At 44.8% G+C, this 14,886-nt stretch overlaps 1 protein-coding gene across 1 annotated transcript in view; it reads left to right on the top strand.

The window, feature by feature from the left end:
* Tmtc1 (transmembrane O-mannosyltransferase targeting cadherins 1) overlaps nt 1-8,520 on the top strand; it is a 146,540-nt gene extending 138,020 nt beyond the window's left edge. Inside the window, exons 16-20 of the mRNA XM_042677525.1 lie at nt 602-746; nt 2,617-2,754; nt 3,508-3,630; nt 5,228-5,305; nt 6,297-8,520. Coding sequence (XP_042533459.1) covers nt 602-746; nt 2,617-2,754; nt 3,508-3,630; nt 5,228-5,305; nt 6,297-6,437 — 625 coding nt within the window. The 3' untranslated portion in view covers nt 6,438-8,520. The remainder of the gene's footprint in view (nt 1-601; nt 747-2,616; nt 2,755-3,507; nt 3,631-5,227; nt 5,306-6,296) is intronic.
* The last annotated feature ends 6,366 nt before the right edge of the window (nt 8,521-14,886 follow it).

Consider the following 14,886-nt stretch of genomic DNA (forward strand, 5'->3'; position numbering starts at 1 on the left):
TCTTTAAAAAGGATCGATTATGTCCTAAGGAGTGACTTCCATTTTCCTGCTGGTTAGACCAGGAATTCTATGCCAATGTAGTTAATGCAGTGTGTTCTGGATTACATTTCGGAAGTGGGAGGCAGATGAAGATTAGGTTGGCTTTAGACCCCCAGCAAGTTCATCACCATTAAGGAAAATCCTGGGCCAGCTGTGTGGGCAGCCGAGGGTGTTAGGTTCCGGGTCACTCACAACCCATTTCTTATAAAACCTTGATCTTGACACAAAAAGACTGTGGAAGCCAGCTGCTTGTGTTCACGCTGTCATCCTAGCTGCTCAGAAGGCTAAGCTCTGAGAATCGAAGTTCAGTGCCAGCCCAAGTAGGAAAGTCTTGGAGACTCTTATCTGCTAAAAGCTGGAAGTGGAGGTGTAGATCAACTAGTAGAGTGGCAACCTTGAATAAAAAGCCAAGCAAGAGCACAAGGCCTGAGTTCAATTCCCAGTACCAGCACCCCAAAAAAGAGTTGAAGCAGCGTCTTAAAGGCTGGAAGTCCTTCCTCAATCTGCTTCTGGAAATGTGTCTCATAGGAAACAGTAACACTTTCCATTTTCCCCAACTCAGAGCCCTGCAGGTAGCACGCACTGCCGAGGTCCTGTCCCCCCTGGGAGCACTCTACTACAACACCGGCCGGCTCAAGGAGGCGCTACACATTTACAGGGAAGCCGCAGCACTACAGCCTTCGCAGAAGGAGCTCCGCCTGGCACTGGTGAGGGGCAGGCGAGGAGGGGGTGCTGGGGAAAGTACCACATGCACACAGGCGCTGTACCACCAGGTGCAGAGCTGCAGGGATGGCGCTAGTGATGTCCATGCTGTCCATATTCCTAACCAGGTGCGGCCACCCCAGACACCACACACCCACAGCACTTAGATTAGTTTCAAGTCAGTATCTCTGTCTTTTTTTGTCTCCCTCCCACTTTCCTTTCTTCCATTTTCTCCTTCCTTCCTTGCTTTCCCTCTGCCTGCCTGCCTGCCTGCCTGCCTGCCTGCTTTCCTTCCTTCCCTCCTTCCCTCCTTCCCTCCTTCCCTCCTTCCCTCCTTCCTTCCTTCCCTTCTTCCCTCCTTCTTTCTTTACTTCTTTTCTTCCCTTCTTTGTTGCCAGTGCTGGGAATTGAACTCTGGTCCTTACACTCATTTGACTTTTTGCTCAAGGCTAGTGTTCTACCAGTTGAGCCATACCTCTAACCTGACTTTTGCTGGTCAACTGGAGATGGAGCCTCAAAATCATTTCTGCCTAGACTGTTTTCAAACCACAATCCTCAAACCTCTTGAGTTGGCTTTTGCATTTCTTGCAGTGCTAGAGATTAAACCCAGGGCCTTCACAAGTTAGGCAACTGCTCTATCAGTGAGCTAAATCTTTGGCCCTAATTATTGTTATTTTGTTTGTCACCACATCTAAGCAAGTATGTATATGTATACATGTTCACGTGTTTATTTGTAACTGTCTATAAGTAATGCCTCTTAGTACATGGGGTAATTTTTTCTGGACCATGTGAGAATTACATATAGGCATAATTTCCCCTGATGTCTAAATATTCAGCACGTAGCTCTGAAGAAGGAGGAAATTGTGTAGCATGCTACAGGGTGTTGTCAAAGTCAGAAAAACCAACATCAGCTGAGTGCTGATAACATGCCTGTAATGCTAAATATTCTGGAGCTGGTTCAAAACTAACCAAGGCAGAAACGTCCAAGAGATTATTTCCTTCAATTAATCAGCAAAAAGTTGGAAGTAGAGTTGTGTCTCAAGCAGTAGAGCACCATTCTTGAGCAGAAAAGTCACCCAGGAGTGTGAGTCCCTGAGTATGAGCACCAGTATACACACACACACACACACACACACATCAACTTTGGTATCAATAATAATTTTACTTCAATATTTGAAATTTCACTTCTTTTTTTAGATCTGCAGCAAATCACACTAGCCTTCTTATTACAATATTCTGTTAAAATGATAGGAGATTAGGTTTTGCACTAGTCTGTCTATATTCCTTTTTTTCTTTTTTTTGACTATCCTGGGGCTTGAACTCTGGGCTTGGGCTCTGACCCTGTGCTTAAGGCACACCCTCTACCACTGCCACAGTGCTACTTCTGGCTTTTTCTATGTAGTTTATTGGAGATAAGAGTCTCATGGACTTTGGCTTCAAACTGTGATCCTCAGATCTCAGCCTCCAGAGTAGCTAGTAGTACAGGTGTGAACCTCTGGTGCCCAGCTTAGTCATTTTTTTTTCTGAAGAAGCAAAAGCCATTTCACTGGATTAATGTTGGCATTCCTGCCAGTCACTGGCCTTAATATACAAAGAAAGATGTAAGCTTATGCCTGTAATTGGACCTACTCAGGAGACTGAGATCTAGAGGATTGAGGTTCCAGTACTAGCCAGAAGAGACTTTGAGACTCTCTTCCAAAATAAGCAGCTCTTTTGGCTTGACTGCAGGTGTGGCTCAAGTGGTAGAGCGCCAGCCTAGAAAGGAAGGGGAGTAAGTGTGAGGCCCTAAATTCAAGTCCCAGCACTAGAAATCATTCAGCAACCAAGCAAGCAAAGGAAGGCACCCTGAGACATGAAAGCCCCGTGGTTTTGCAGGCACAGGTTCTGGCAGTGATGGAGCAGATGGAAGAAGCAGAACAGATTATGAGTCACATGGTGGCAGAGGAGGCGGGGTGCCTGGAATGCTATCGCCTCCTGTCTGCCATTTACAGCAAGCAGGAACACCATGACAAGGTAGAGACCAAGCTGGGCCTGAGGAGGAGATGTGTACGTGTGGGACCCCAGATTGCGAGTCGTGCTGTGGGCATGCGTGGGTCTCCAGCTGAGTAACAGGCCAAGGAGGGCGACTTCATTAGGTGGCATGTTGAATCTTAGCAACTTTGCACAGATGCCCCTTAACTCCAGAGCCCTCTTGCCATCGTCTTTGTGTTAGGCTAATTCCCGAAAGGCTGGTGTTCATTGGCTTTATCTTCTGACTGATTCTGTATGGAGACCTGTCATGATCCCATAAGGTAGATCCATGTTATCATCACCAGGATTTTCTCTACTTCGAAAACCACATAGTGGTTTTCAAACTAGTGCCAGTGGCTCATGCCTGCAATACTAGCAACTCTGGAGGAACATGGCTCAAAGCCAGCCTGAGAAGAGCTCACTGACTCTTATTTCCAATTAACTAGCAAAATGCAGGACTGGGGGCATGGCTCAAGTGGTTGAGTACTAGCCTTGAGAAAGAATCTTTGGAAAAGCTTTGGGGCTTAGAAGAAAAACAAGATGTTGGTGCATTGAAAGAGAGCGGTAGGGACTGGCCTATGAACAGGAGAAGAAATGGCTTCACCAGGGTCATTAATGCTGTATGAGGAAATCAGAGGGCATGACGAATGTGGTTCACCCAGCTAATATATGTGAAGGAGCAGATTGAATCTCCTCATCTATGCTAGGCTTTCTTGATGAAACTGTTGGTCAGGTCTCCATATGCGCCCTCTGCAGGCACTCAGTGCAATCAACCAGGCTCTGCAGCTGAAACCAAAGGACCCCAAAGTGCTGTCTGAACTGTTCTTCACCAAAGGAAACCAGCTGAGAGAGCAGAACTTTCTTGACAAAGCATATGAGGTAAGACTCTTAAAATGATGCCAGTCCATTTGTTGATTCAAATGAAGACTTCATAATCTTTGTGTGTGCACGCACACAGGTGCTGGGTCTTGAACTCAGGGCCTGTGTTCTTGCTTGGCTCTTTTGATCAAGGGTAGTGCTCTAACACTTTAGCCACAGGTCCACTTCTAGCTTCTTCATGGTTAATTGGAGATAAAGAGTCTATCAGATTTGTTTACCAGAGCTGGTTTTGAACTGTGACCTTCATACCTCAGTGTCTTGATCAGCTGCAATTAGAGATATAGGCGGTCAGGACCCAGTTTCACATTTACTAACTACAGGTTTGGGATAAAATCAATACAGACATAGAAATGCCACCATCTATCCTGGTATCTGATAAAACCACAAGTTAAAATTGCTGATGTTATAAAATTACACTAAATATATTATGCTAGAAAATAAAATGTCAGATCATTGTGTGGGGAAATAAGCCAGTGAGAAGTTATTGAAGTATTATTTTCAGAATCAGTGGCTCACACCTGTAATCCTAGCTACTCAGGAGGCTGAAATCAGGAGGGTAAGCCTAGACACAAATGTCTGAAGACCCTCCCCCCCACCATAACCCTCCCCCCACCATAACCAATCAGCAAAAAGCCAGCACCAGAACAGTCTGTGAGGCTCTTATCTCCAACTGACCAGCAAAATGTGAAAAATGGAACTGTTGGCAGTGGCAGAGCACCAGCTTTGAGCAAAAAAGCTGAGAGAACACAAGCCTGAGCTCAAGCACTAGAGGTGTAGCTGAAGTAGTAGAGCATCAATTGAGCCAGGAAGATAGGCATGCGAGAGACCACGAGCTTAAACTCGAGCTGGCCAAAGAAAATGAAACAAAGCGAGACTTATGAAAAACAACTGTCCCCTAGTAAGACACACAATGGGCATTCGCCCTAGGGTTAAACTAAACAAGCAAACATTCAATGATTTGGGTTTTCTTTTTAAACTGTATTTATTTATATTTTTTTCAGTGCTGAGGATTGAACCCATGGCCTCATGCATGCTAAGCACCTGCTTTATAATGCTCTCTACTTTTGCCTTCAGATTTTATGATTTTGAAAAAGACATTTTCTTCCCAACTCCACTTATACCGTAGCATGCCCAAAAGAGCAATTTTCTTACAGGTGGAGCAAGGTCTGTAGGAAATGCATTGTTATTACAGAAATCACTTGATTCCCAGCAGGGAGCTTGCATACCTTCTAAGTCCACAATGGCAGTCATCATCTTTGAAAAAACAGAAATAAAGCCCATGGCTCGCACCTGTAGTCTTAGCTATCTCGCAGGCTGAAATCTCAGAATCGTAGTTCTAAACTAGCCCAGGCAGAAACGTCCATGAGGCTCTTATCTCCAATTAAGCACCAAAAAACCAGAAGTTGAGGCTCTGACTGAAGTGGTAGAGTGCCTGCCTTGAGTGAAAAAGTCAAGCAGGAGTACAAGGCTTTGAGTTGGAGCCCCTGTACAGGCATACAAACCCCAATCAGAAGATGTGGGTGGTAGGTGTTTCTGCACTCTCCCTGGGTTAAGTGCAGGCTCTCCTTTCCTAACGTGGAAATATTGATTTCTTTAGAGCTACCAAGCAGCCGTGGAATTGAATCCAGATCAAGCGCAGGCCTGGATGAACATGGGGGGTATCCAGCACATGCAGGTAGGAGCAGTGCCAGCTCCCACATGGCCTGGAGCCCTGGCTGTCTTCTTTTCTGCTTTCTTCTTTTCCTTTTTTGTGCTCATACTAGTGCTTGATCTCAGGATTTGAGTTCTCTCAGCTTTGTTTGCCCAAAGCTGGTGCTCTACCACTTGAGCAACAGTTCCATTTTTCACACTTTGCTGGTCAGTTGGAGATAAGAGCCTCACAGACTGTTCTTCCTGAGCTGGCTCTGGACCGAGAGAGATCCTTACATCTTAGCCCAAGTAGCAAAGATTGTAGGCAGGAGCCACTGGTGCCTGCTGAAGGATCTGGGATTCTTTTATGTTTGTGTTCTGTTACTGAATTGAATTCAGGCCCCTGCCTTCTCATTTGCCATTTTCCCTCAAGGCTGATGCTCTACATTTGAGCCACACCTCTACTTCTGGATCTTTGCTGTTTAATTGGAGATAAAGGACTCTTTATCAGATTTATTTGCCCAGCCTGACTGGGAACTTTGATCCTCAGATCTCAGCTTCCTGGAACTCCAGGTGTGAGCTACCAGCATCCGACCCTGCTGGCACATTTACCTTGGGGAGTGGGCAAATCAAAAGCCATTTCCAGGTCAACTCTTTAAGATTGCTTTTGATTTGAAGATTAGACTAATTCCTACCACTAAGAAGATCATAATCATAGATTTTGAAGTTAGTCCCCTCCCCTTCTCATTTTCGGCCCTGTCTCCCATTAGCGTTCAAAGGGCAGCGCTCAGCTCTTGGAGCCCTGAACTCTTGGCCTCATCTCTGCATTCCTAGAACTGAGTTCTGTTTCTTTGCTATATCCCTAATGGTATGACTTGGCCTTTCACATTCTCCAGATGATCTGGTATTTCAAACAAATCAATTCTCCCTAAGCACCAAGCTGGGGTGAAATTACAGGGCAGGGGGCCAGGTCCCCATCTCCCCATCCTCTCAGGGATTCTGAGACTCAGAGTCAAATTGTTCTTCTTTTCCTTCAGGGAAACTATGTGTCTGCAAGAGCTTATTACGAGAGAGCCTTACAGCTGGTTCCAGACAGCAAACTGCTGAAGGAAAATCTCCACAAATTGCATCGCCTAGAGAAACGATTGCAAAAGGTTAGAGGAAAGGACCACACATAACCCCCTGGCACCTGCTCTCCCTTGCTGTCCAGGCCAGCACAGACGATTGGAGCAGCCGAAGGCTGCAGGCCCACTCCATACCCCACGCTACACTGGTACCCTGCCCCCTGGCTCTCACTTCCAGCATGACATTCACTGCTGACCCTGCTGGAGGACTTGCAACCCCTGAGAAAGGGCAGAGGTGAAGAATTGGCAGCAAGGCCTGGAGAGGAAGGAAATCAGCAAGTACGCATCTTACAGGTGGTTGGTTGGTTTCCCTCCCAACTTCCCTTCATGTGTTCCTGTGCATTCTTTCTGACTAGAGCTCTAATTTCAGTTCTTCATTTAAACAAATTCACAAATGCTCATGCAAACTCGAAATGCTATAAAGGCAGAGCACCTCTTCCAGTTGGGATAAGATATTTCAAACAGAAAAAAAATCCTCTAGGATCAGCCAGTGGAGAGTGGGAGTTCATGGGGACATCTTCATCGAGGAGCTAAGAACTTTGTAGAACCTTCCAAAATATGCATGGGAAAGGGCAATTGTTCAGTGAGCTTTATCTAATATCCTCCAAAGGTTATTACTGAAGGACTTTTGAGCAGTAATGAAATTCCCTTTGATGCAAGGTTTGTTTTTTTGTTATTTTGTTTCGTTAACTTACATATCAAAAGGGAACCTTCTAGAACTGTATGTGGATGTCTTTATCCCTACAGGAAAATGAAGGAACTTGATACTCCTAATTCTTTGTGAAAATGTTTAAAATCATGTTAATTTTATTCTAAGTATTACTAGAGGAGAAGTTATACTCTAAAATTACAAAAGTGCATTTCAAATCATATATGTTCCTACCTTAAAATATATTCTTATTTTGGTGGAGAAAAAATAGAATATTCTATGTAGAAAATATTGATGTTAACTGAGAGAGACCTTCTACTTTATTATCTTAATGTCAAGACATCATGAGATTATTTTTGGAAAAATATATTTAACCAGTGAGGAATCTTTACAGTGCATACAAAAATCTCCATAGACTCTTAAGTAGATGGAAAGAACTCTATTTCTCTTGTCAGATCTGAGAATTCCACGATTACAACCTAAGTGACTGAAATGCAGAATGTCTGCATTGGTAATTTTGGAGATTTCATGGAGAATATTCCCAAAATGATGGGAAAAATATGTAACTCATAATTTTGAAAAGATGTATTTATATTTAAAATATAAGGAAGGTAAAGATGAACTTACAGTTTGACATTTATTTTTAGAGTTATTTATTTTATAACTTATAAAATATTTAATATATAAATATATATATACATAAACACTTTCTTCTCTTGTACATAGTGGTTTTCATAGCAGCTTTCGAAACAAATCATCAAAAATATAAATCTAAATGACAAATTTAAGCTTTAAGTATTCTTCAAAATAATTGTATTGATAATTTTCCTGCTCTAGTTAATGGAATTAAATTTGAAGACCTGGCTCAAATTTGTCATCATTATAAAAATCAAAACCATCTTAAAGTTGCTGGTGACTCATGTCTATAATCGAGACTGAATCCAACTTATCAGGAAAGCCTTTTATCTCCAGTTAATGACCAAAAAGCCAGAAGCGTAGATGTGGCTCAAATAGTATAGCATCAGCCTTGAGCATTAAAGCTAAGGAAGAATACGAGGTCCTGAGTTCGAGCCCCAGTACCTGCGTACACACAAACACAGACACACACACAAAATAAAAAACACTGCAGGTGGTGCTGTCCGTTGTGCTGACTCAGGTGTTCTATAGATGCAGTTGGCTGAAGGCCAAAAAAATCTCACCTGTGTAGGCCATGGTAGACAAAGACACTTATGCTTGTGTATGATATCAAGAAGTATTTTCTCTCTGTTATTTTTGGAGACAAGGCAAGTCGAAATGAGTGAGAAAACTGCTTTGTAAAGAGATGTGGAGGGTCTGTTTTAAATGCAAATGATGACAGAATTTGAATTAGCATGCATCAGTTTTTTTGTGCATCAGTTATCCAATATTGTATATATTGCCTCTGTGACCTTCTGTATCTGATAGTGTCTCAGTGTTGCATACCATAAATGTACTCAACATCTTCAAGTGCTTTCCTCTTGTGAAATGTTGCTTTTATATTCCTAAGGCCCCTGAAAAATGTACTACATTGTTTATTATAAAATCAATACTAGCTCCCAAATCATAAAATAGGGAATCCTTGCTTAAACAACATTGAGGACCTGGATACAACTTTTCAGAATATTCTCTAGCCAAAAATGTATGCTGAAAATGTATGCTGGTGACTCATGACTATAATCCTAGCTCCTCAGGAGGTTAAGATACGAAAATTGAGGTTCAAAGCCAGGGTGGGCAGAAGTCTGTAAGTCAAAAGTTGGAAGTAGGCCAGGCACTGGTGGCTCACGCCTATAATCCTAGCTACTCAGGAGGCTGAGATCTAAGGATTGAGGTTAAAAGCCCGCCTGGGCAGGCTTTGGAGACTCTTATCACCAATAAACCACTCAGAAGTAGTTCTGTGGCTCAAGTGGCAGAGTGCCAGCCTTCAGCTGAAGAGCTGAGGGAAAGTGCCCAGGCCCAGAGTTCAAGCCCCACAACAGACAAAAAAAAAAAAAGTTGGAAGTGGACCTATGACTCAAAGTGCCAGCCTTGAGACAATAACCCAAGTGAGAATGTGAGGCCATGAGTTCAAGCCCTGGTATCGGTATAAAAGAAAAGTAATTGGACCCTACCTTTGGAAGTGCTTACCTAAAGTACTGCTGAAGGGCTGAGTATGCATCTGTTTTGATCATTTAAGTGACAGTTGCATCCTAAAAGTTGAGGGATAAGGGTTACATGGCCTTTAGGAGATGTTCTGCATTGCCTTGGGGGTCCTCTCCCCTCCTCCCTGTTCTATTTTTTGTACTGCTCAGTCTGTCCACACCAACTCCTTGAACATTCAAAGTAAGCACTGCTTTTTTAGATCAAATATTTTTCTTCTTCACTGTAACATGGCCAATGAAATTGTTTCCATACTTGAAATGGTTCTGATGGAAAATAAATCACATGCTATTTTTCAAATTACGAAGTGTATCTTGTCATGTTTTAATTTGATCCTTACAGCACAGAATGTCAAGTAAAGATGGAGAGCCTGGCTGGTCATCAAGTCACCACCCTCTGCCCCTCACCCCAGTGTGTGATGGAGAGCCCTTCGGAAATGGAGGTGTGGGGCTGGTTCCCTGGATTCACGTGTGTAATCACCATTGATCCTGTGCTCAGAAGCATCATTTGCGTAGTCAAATGGTGTGCTGATAATTTGTTTTTGGTTTCAGGTGGTTAAAATCAGTGCCTCTGAGGCCACTTTAAGCCCACAGGTTGTGCTGTATACTTGAGCCTTGCTTTTTGCTGGTTAACTGGACATAAGAGTCTCAGGGACTTTCCTACCAGGAGCTGACTTCAAACTAAGAGCCTTCTGATTCCAGCCTTCTGAGTGGCTAGGATTACAGTTGTGAGCCACTAGCGCTGGCCTGAAATTCTTAATAATTTTGAAGCAAGAAGACCAGCAATTTCATTTGGCACTACATCTCCTCAGCCGAGGACGATAGCTAAGGTCCAGTTAGGAATTGCTTCCACCTGGCTGGACATCTGAGGTGTCGATGTATTTTTTCCCTAATCTGTGTTACTCTGAGCAGCACTTGTTAACATTTTTCTCTGTGGTTTTTAGACCTGATTTTCCTCTTCTGCTTCTGTCTGATGTCCTTCCATCCCAAATCAAACTCTAGGTCTTGTCATCAAACTCCCCATAAATCCCAGTTTCTTAACATGTCCTTCCACAGAAAAGTTCTGGGAATGATTTCACAGCTTATTTTAAATGTATGAATTATTTGTCCAGGAGGTTTGAAATTGTTCAGATGTGCCAGGCACTGGTGGCTCACACTTGCCATCCTAGCTTGTCAGAAGCCTGAGATCTGAGGATTGAGATTTAAAGACAACCTGAGTAGGCAAATCCAAAGTACTCTTATCTCCATTGAACCAGAAAACAGCAGAAGTGGAGGAGTGGCCTGCTGAAATAGTGATAAAACCACCCAAGAGCATAAGGTCTTAAGTTCAAGCCTCAATAGTGACACAAAAACAAAAAAAAAAGGAGCCAGGTGCTCATGGCTCAAGCCTGTGATCCTACCTACTCAAGAGACTGAGATCTGAGGATTGTGGTTCAAATCCAGCCCAGGCAGAAAAGTCTATGAGACAGACCACCAGAAAACTGGAAGTGGCACTGTGGCTTAGGGATAATGCCCAGGCCCTGAGCTCAAACCCCAGGACAAAGACACACAAAAAGTAATGATTCAGATATTGTAGGTTATTAAGAATATTCACAGAACATGGCCTATAAAAAACGAAAGATGCAAAGTTTTTGGAGGAAACTTTCATTTTAAGGAATCCTGAGGTGCATTTGTTACAGGTTCTTTAGGACTGGGGCTGTTGCTTCTTTTACTTTTGTGGTTCTGCGGTCTAACTCCCTGTGTTCTGCAAGCATCCTCCCACTGTGCTACATTCCCCAGTGCTGGATGTATTCATCTGTTGTTCACTGCAATACAAAGATGGCTGCCAGCACTTCAATTTGAACTTCCTCTGGAGCTTACCAGCCCTTGGTGTAAGACTCTGAAGTTGCTCACAGGTGGCGCCTCGTTTGGGGCAGGATTTCACAGTACTGCTGCAGCTGCTTTTCAGCCACTCCACAAGCCACAATTTCACCTGTGATTGCTGTTATTCCAGGGGAACCCAAGGCAAATGGGACAATTCTAAACATCTTCCTGAGAGATGTCAGGTCCCACTGTATGCAGAAGCACAGTCAGGGTGAGTGCCTCCCTCCAGAGCCACACCCACACCTACACCCAGTTCCTCTGCACACCAGTTGTAGTTAGAAAAAACTGAACCTTTCAAAAGCCCTGACATGTAACTATTCAGGTGTTACTTCCTGGGCAGGGAAGTGGATGAATACTGCCAGACTGGCAACTCTAATAGGTGGTGATGACTTTTGTAAAGCAGATCTTTATAACCATTTGAATGTTTTGCTTTTAACTTGGCTGTAAAGAACCAAAACTTCTAACACATGATATGATGGCATGGGCACTAGTGGCTCACGCCTGTAATCCTAACTCCTTGGGGCTGAGATCCATGGGGCCTAGTCAAAACCACGTAGGCTGCAGAGTCCTTGAGACTCATCTGCAGTTAACCAGTGAGAAGCTGGAAGTAGAGCTGTGGCTCCAGTGATAGAGCCAATCATGAGCAAAAAATGTCACAAACCCTGTCCAGGCCACTGTATTAGCACTGGACAAAAAGAGAAAGGTTGAGTGAAATAATTTCAGAGATGTGAATTGATTCTCTGACTCTTGACTGTAAAGAAGGAAATGGCAAAGGTCCTCCCAGGGCAGTGTGGTGACAGAGCCAGTGCTGGCATTTCATTGACACACACTGGCACTGCTAGCCACATCCTGAGTCTCTGCAGTCTGATGGTTTGTTGCCTGTAACTGTTGTTATTTTGCCATCATCCTGGGTCACATAATTTTAAGGAGAACCAACCAGACTAGAATGCATCCATCCAGCAGAAGGACATGATGCTGAAGGGCAAGGACACCTGGCGGTTTCTTTGGAAGGGAGAAGGCAGTAGTAGAGTTCTCCAGGGGCTGGGATTCCCCCATAGAAGCACAGACTATGTATAAGAATTGGTCTAATTTATATTACCTAATTGAGGCCTGATTTTAATTTGGAATTATTTTAGTGATTAGAACTTTATGGAGGCTAGTTACATAGTTCTATGTGTGTGTGTGTGTGTGTGTGTGTGTGTTGGTACTGGAACATGAACTCAGGGCCTACACACTGTCCCTTGACTTGTTCACTCACGGCTAGCACTTTACAATTTGAACCGTACCTCCACTTCCAGCTTTTTCATGGTTAATTGGAGTTAACAGTCTTTCCAATTAGTCTGTATTGAGATTCAAATTGAGATCATCAGATCTCAATCTTCTGAGTACCTAGGATTACAGGCTTGTTATTTGCCTTTAAAATGGAAGGAAACCAACTCACAAAAGCACTCAAGAACTTGCCCCCAGTGACACAGCAAGTTGAGAACATGGAACTCAAGTACTTTGTATTCTTGGCCACTATACCAAGTTGTCATTAGCATGGCACCAATGCCACGCTGCACAGAGTGAGGACTGCCTAGAATCCACATCTTATCTTCAAGGCTACGCATCATGGGTTTGGGGTTATTTTAGATAAGATTCTGATATACAAAAGGATGAACTAAATGTTCTCCAAGCAGCTGTACTTGTCCAGCTCTGTGTGTGTGTGGGGGGGGGGGGTATGCATGCACACAGGTGCACACATATGCCAGTGCTGAGTCTTGAACTCATCTATGCACTTTCGGTCATTTTCTAGGTTGAATGGACACCTAGGGCATTGTGGGAAGCAGCCACCTTTGAGGGGCAGCAAGGCTCCGGAGGGTCCAGGCCCCGCGCGTTCCCGGCCGGGGCTCCACGCGGCGAGGCCCACGCGGCTGGGCTCGCAGCAGGTGTCCTGGCCCCATGCCCCGGGCACTCTTGGGCTTGGGACCCCGGGGCCGCCAGCAGGTCCTCCTCCGCGTCCCCCGCGCTGCCCCGCAGCCTTTGGATTTTCATCTGCAGGTCCGTGCTCCCCCTTGCAGAGTGCGCAGGGCGTCCCCCCAGCCACCCGGATCCGCGCCACACCGAGTGACCGGCCAGTCGGTGTCAGGCCAGCCCTAGATCGCCCTGTGCTGCCGACCCCAGCGCCCCTAGACACAGCCCAGGCCTGAGGACATGGATGCGGAGGGAAACGCCAATATTCCATACTATTCTGAAGATGTACTGAAATAAAGACTTTTCATGTCTGCCATTTAATTAGTATCCTTTTCCTACCCTTCACCGCGTCTCCTCATTTGCCATAAGGGGCAAGTGGCTGGATCTGACTAGGGACTCCTGGAGTTTGGGCCTGGTTCCTAAAGACTTCATTCTGTGACCATGCTAACCCCACCATTTTCTTTACCTGAATCTTAGGTCCCATCGCTCACACCTGTAATCCTAGCTGTTCTTGAGGTTGAGATCAGGTGAATCAATCACCTTATAGTTCAATCCTGGAAGAAATTCCAGGAGACTCTCAAAACATGGAGCTGGGCCCGGTGAGGACCACTCTTCAACCTAGCAGAAAGTCTGAACTAGGAGAGCTATGTCTATGTGCAGGCCTGGGCAGAAACAGAGATACTATCTCAGAATCATTGCAAAAGGGACCAGATGATTCAGCAACAGAGAGCTTATCTAGAAACAGAGAGTTGATCTAAAAAGATCAAATCCCATTACTGCCAATACACACACATTTATATGGCATCATCTCTGTACTCCTGTTCTAATGCTGACTCTGTGTGTGTGTGTGTGTGTGTGTGTGTGTGAGAGAGAGAGAGAGAGAGACTTTTGGGAGTTGGGGCCTAATCTCATTGGGGGCAGGAAGCCTTCTTAGTTCCATATCTTCCCCCACCCCAACCCCAGCATCTACCATGTCTTGTCCCCAGAAAGTACTTCAATTATTTCTGGTATGGAACAAGCCACTGCCAAACTTGAAGACCTGTTGCTGGCTGCCGTTGGCTCAAACCTGTAATCCTAGCTTCTCAGGAGGCTGAGGTCTGAGGATTGTGATTTGAAGCAAGAAAAGCAAAAGTATATGAGATTCAATTATGCACTAAAAAAGCCATTAATGAAGCTGTGGCTCAAGTGGTAGAGCACTAGCCTTGAGAGAAAAAGGTTCAGGGACAGTGCCCTTGTCCTTGGGACCAATGGAAAGACAAGCAGGGTAGGGGGAGAGGATGGATGGATGGAAAGAAGGAAGGAAGGAAAGAAAGAGGGAGGGAAGAAGAAAGAAAGAAAAGAGGAAGAAAAGAAGGAAGGAAGGGAAAGAGAAAGAAAAAGAACGAAAGAAAGAAAGGAAAGAAAAAGACAGACTACTCAGTGGCTTTGGGGCTGTGGCGGGTGGCTCCACATGGTGTCATGTGGAGTCACTCTCAGGCTGTGGCTGGCCACTCTGGCTGTGCTGGAAGGTTCTAGAAGACATTGCTCCTATGTCTGGTACTCAGCAGCAGCACCTCCACCACACCCTCCCTTTCTGCCCCCCCTGCCCCCCATTCAGTAGTCTCACAAACTTCTTTAGGGCCTGACCCTTGGCCAAGAACAAAAGAAGAAACCGCCAAATTTTACAGGCTTCACTCAGAAGGGCAAGCATGGATCTATCCCTTTCTATTGGTCACAGCAGTTTCAAGGCCCGCCTGGTCTCCAGGAGATGAGAATGCCCCCACCTCCAGGTGGGAGGGATGATGGTGCCCATGGAAGTGGACTTCCACAGTGTCCTTGGCAGTGATCCTCATGTCTCCTCCCAATGTGAGGCCTGGTGGTGAGAATGACCTCATGGAGCAGCTGG

Source organism: Dipodomys spectabilis, unplaced genomic scaffold (assembly GCF_019054845.1).
Source record: "Dipodomys spectabilis isolate Male_0828 unplaced genomic scaffold, ASM1905484v1 ptg000039l, whole genome shotgun sequence".
Classification (NCBI taxonomy): domain Eukaryota; kingdom Metazoa; phylum Chordata; class Mammalia; order Rodentia; family Heteromyidae; genus Dipodomys; species Dipodomys spectabilis.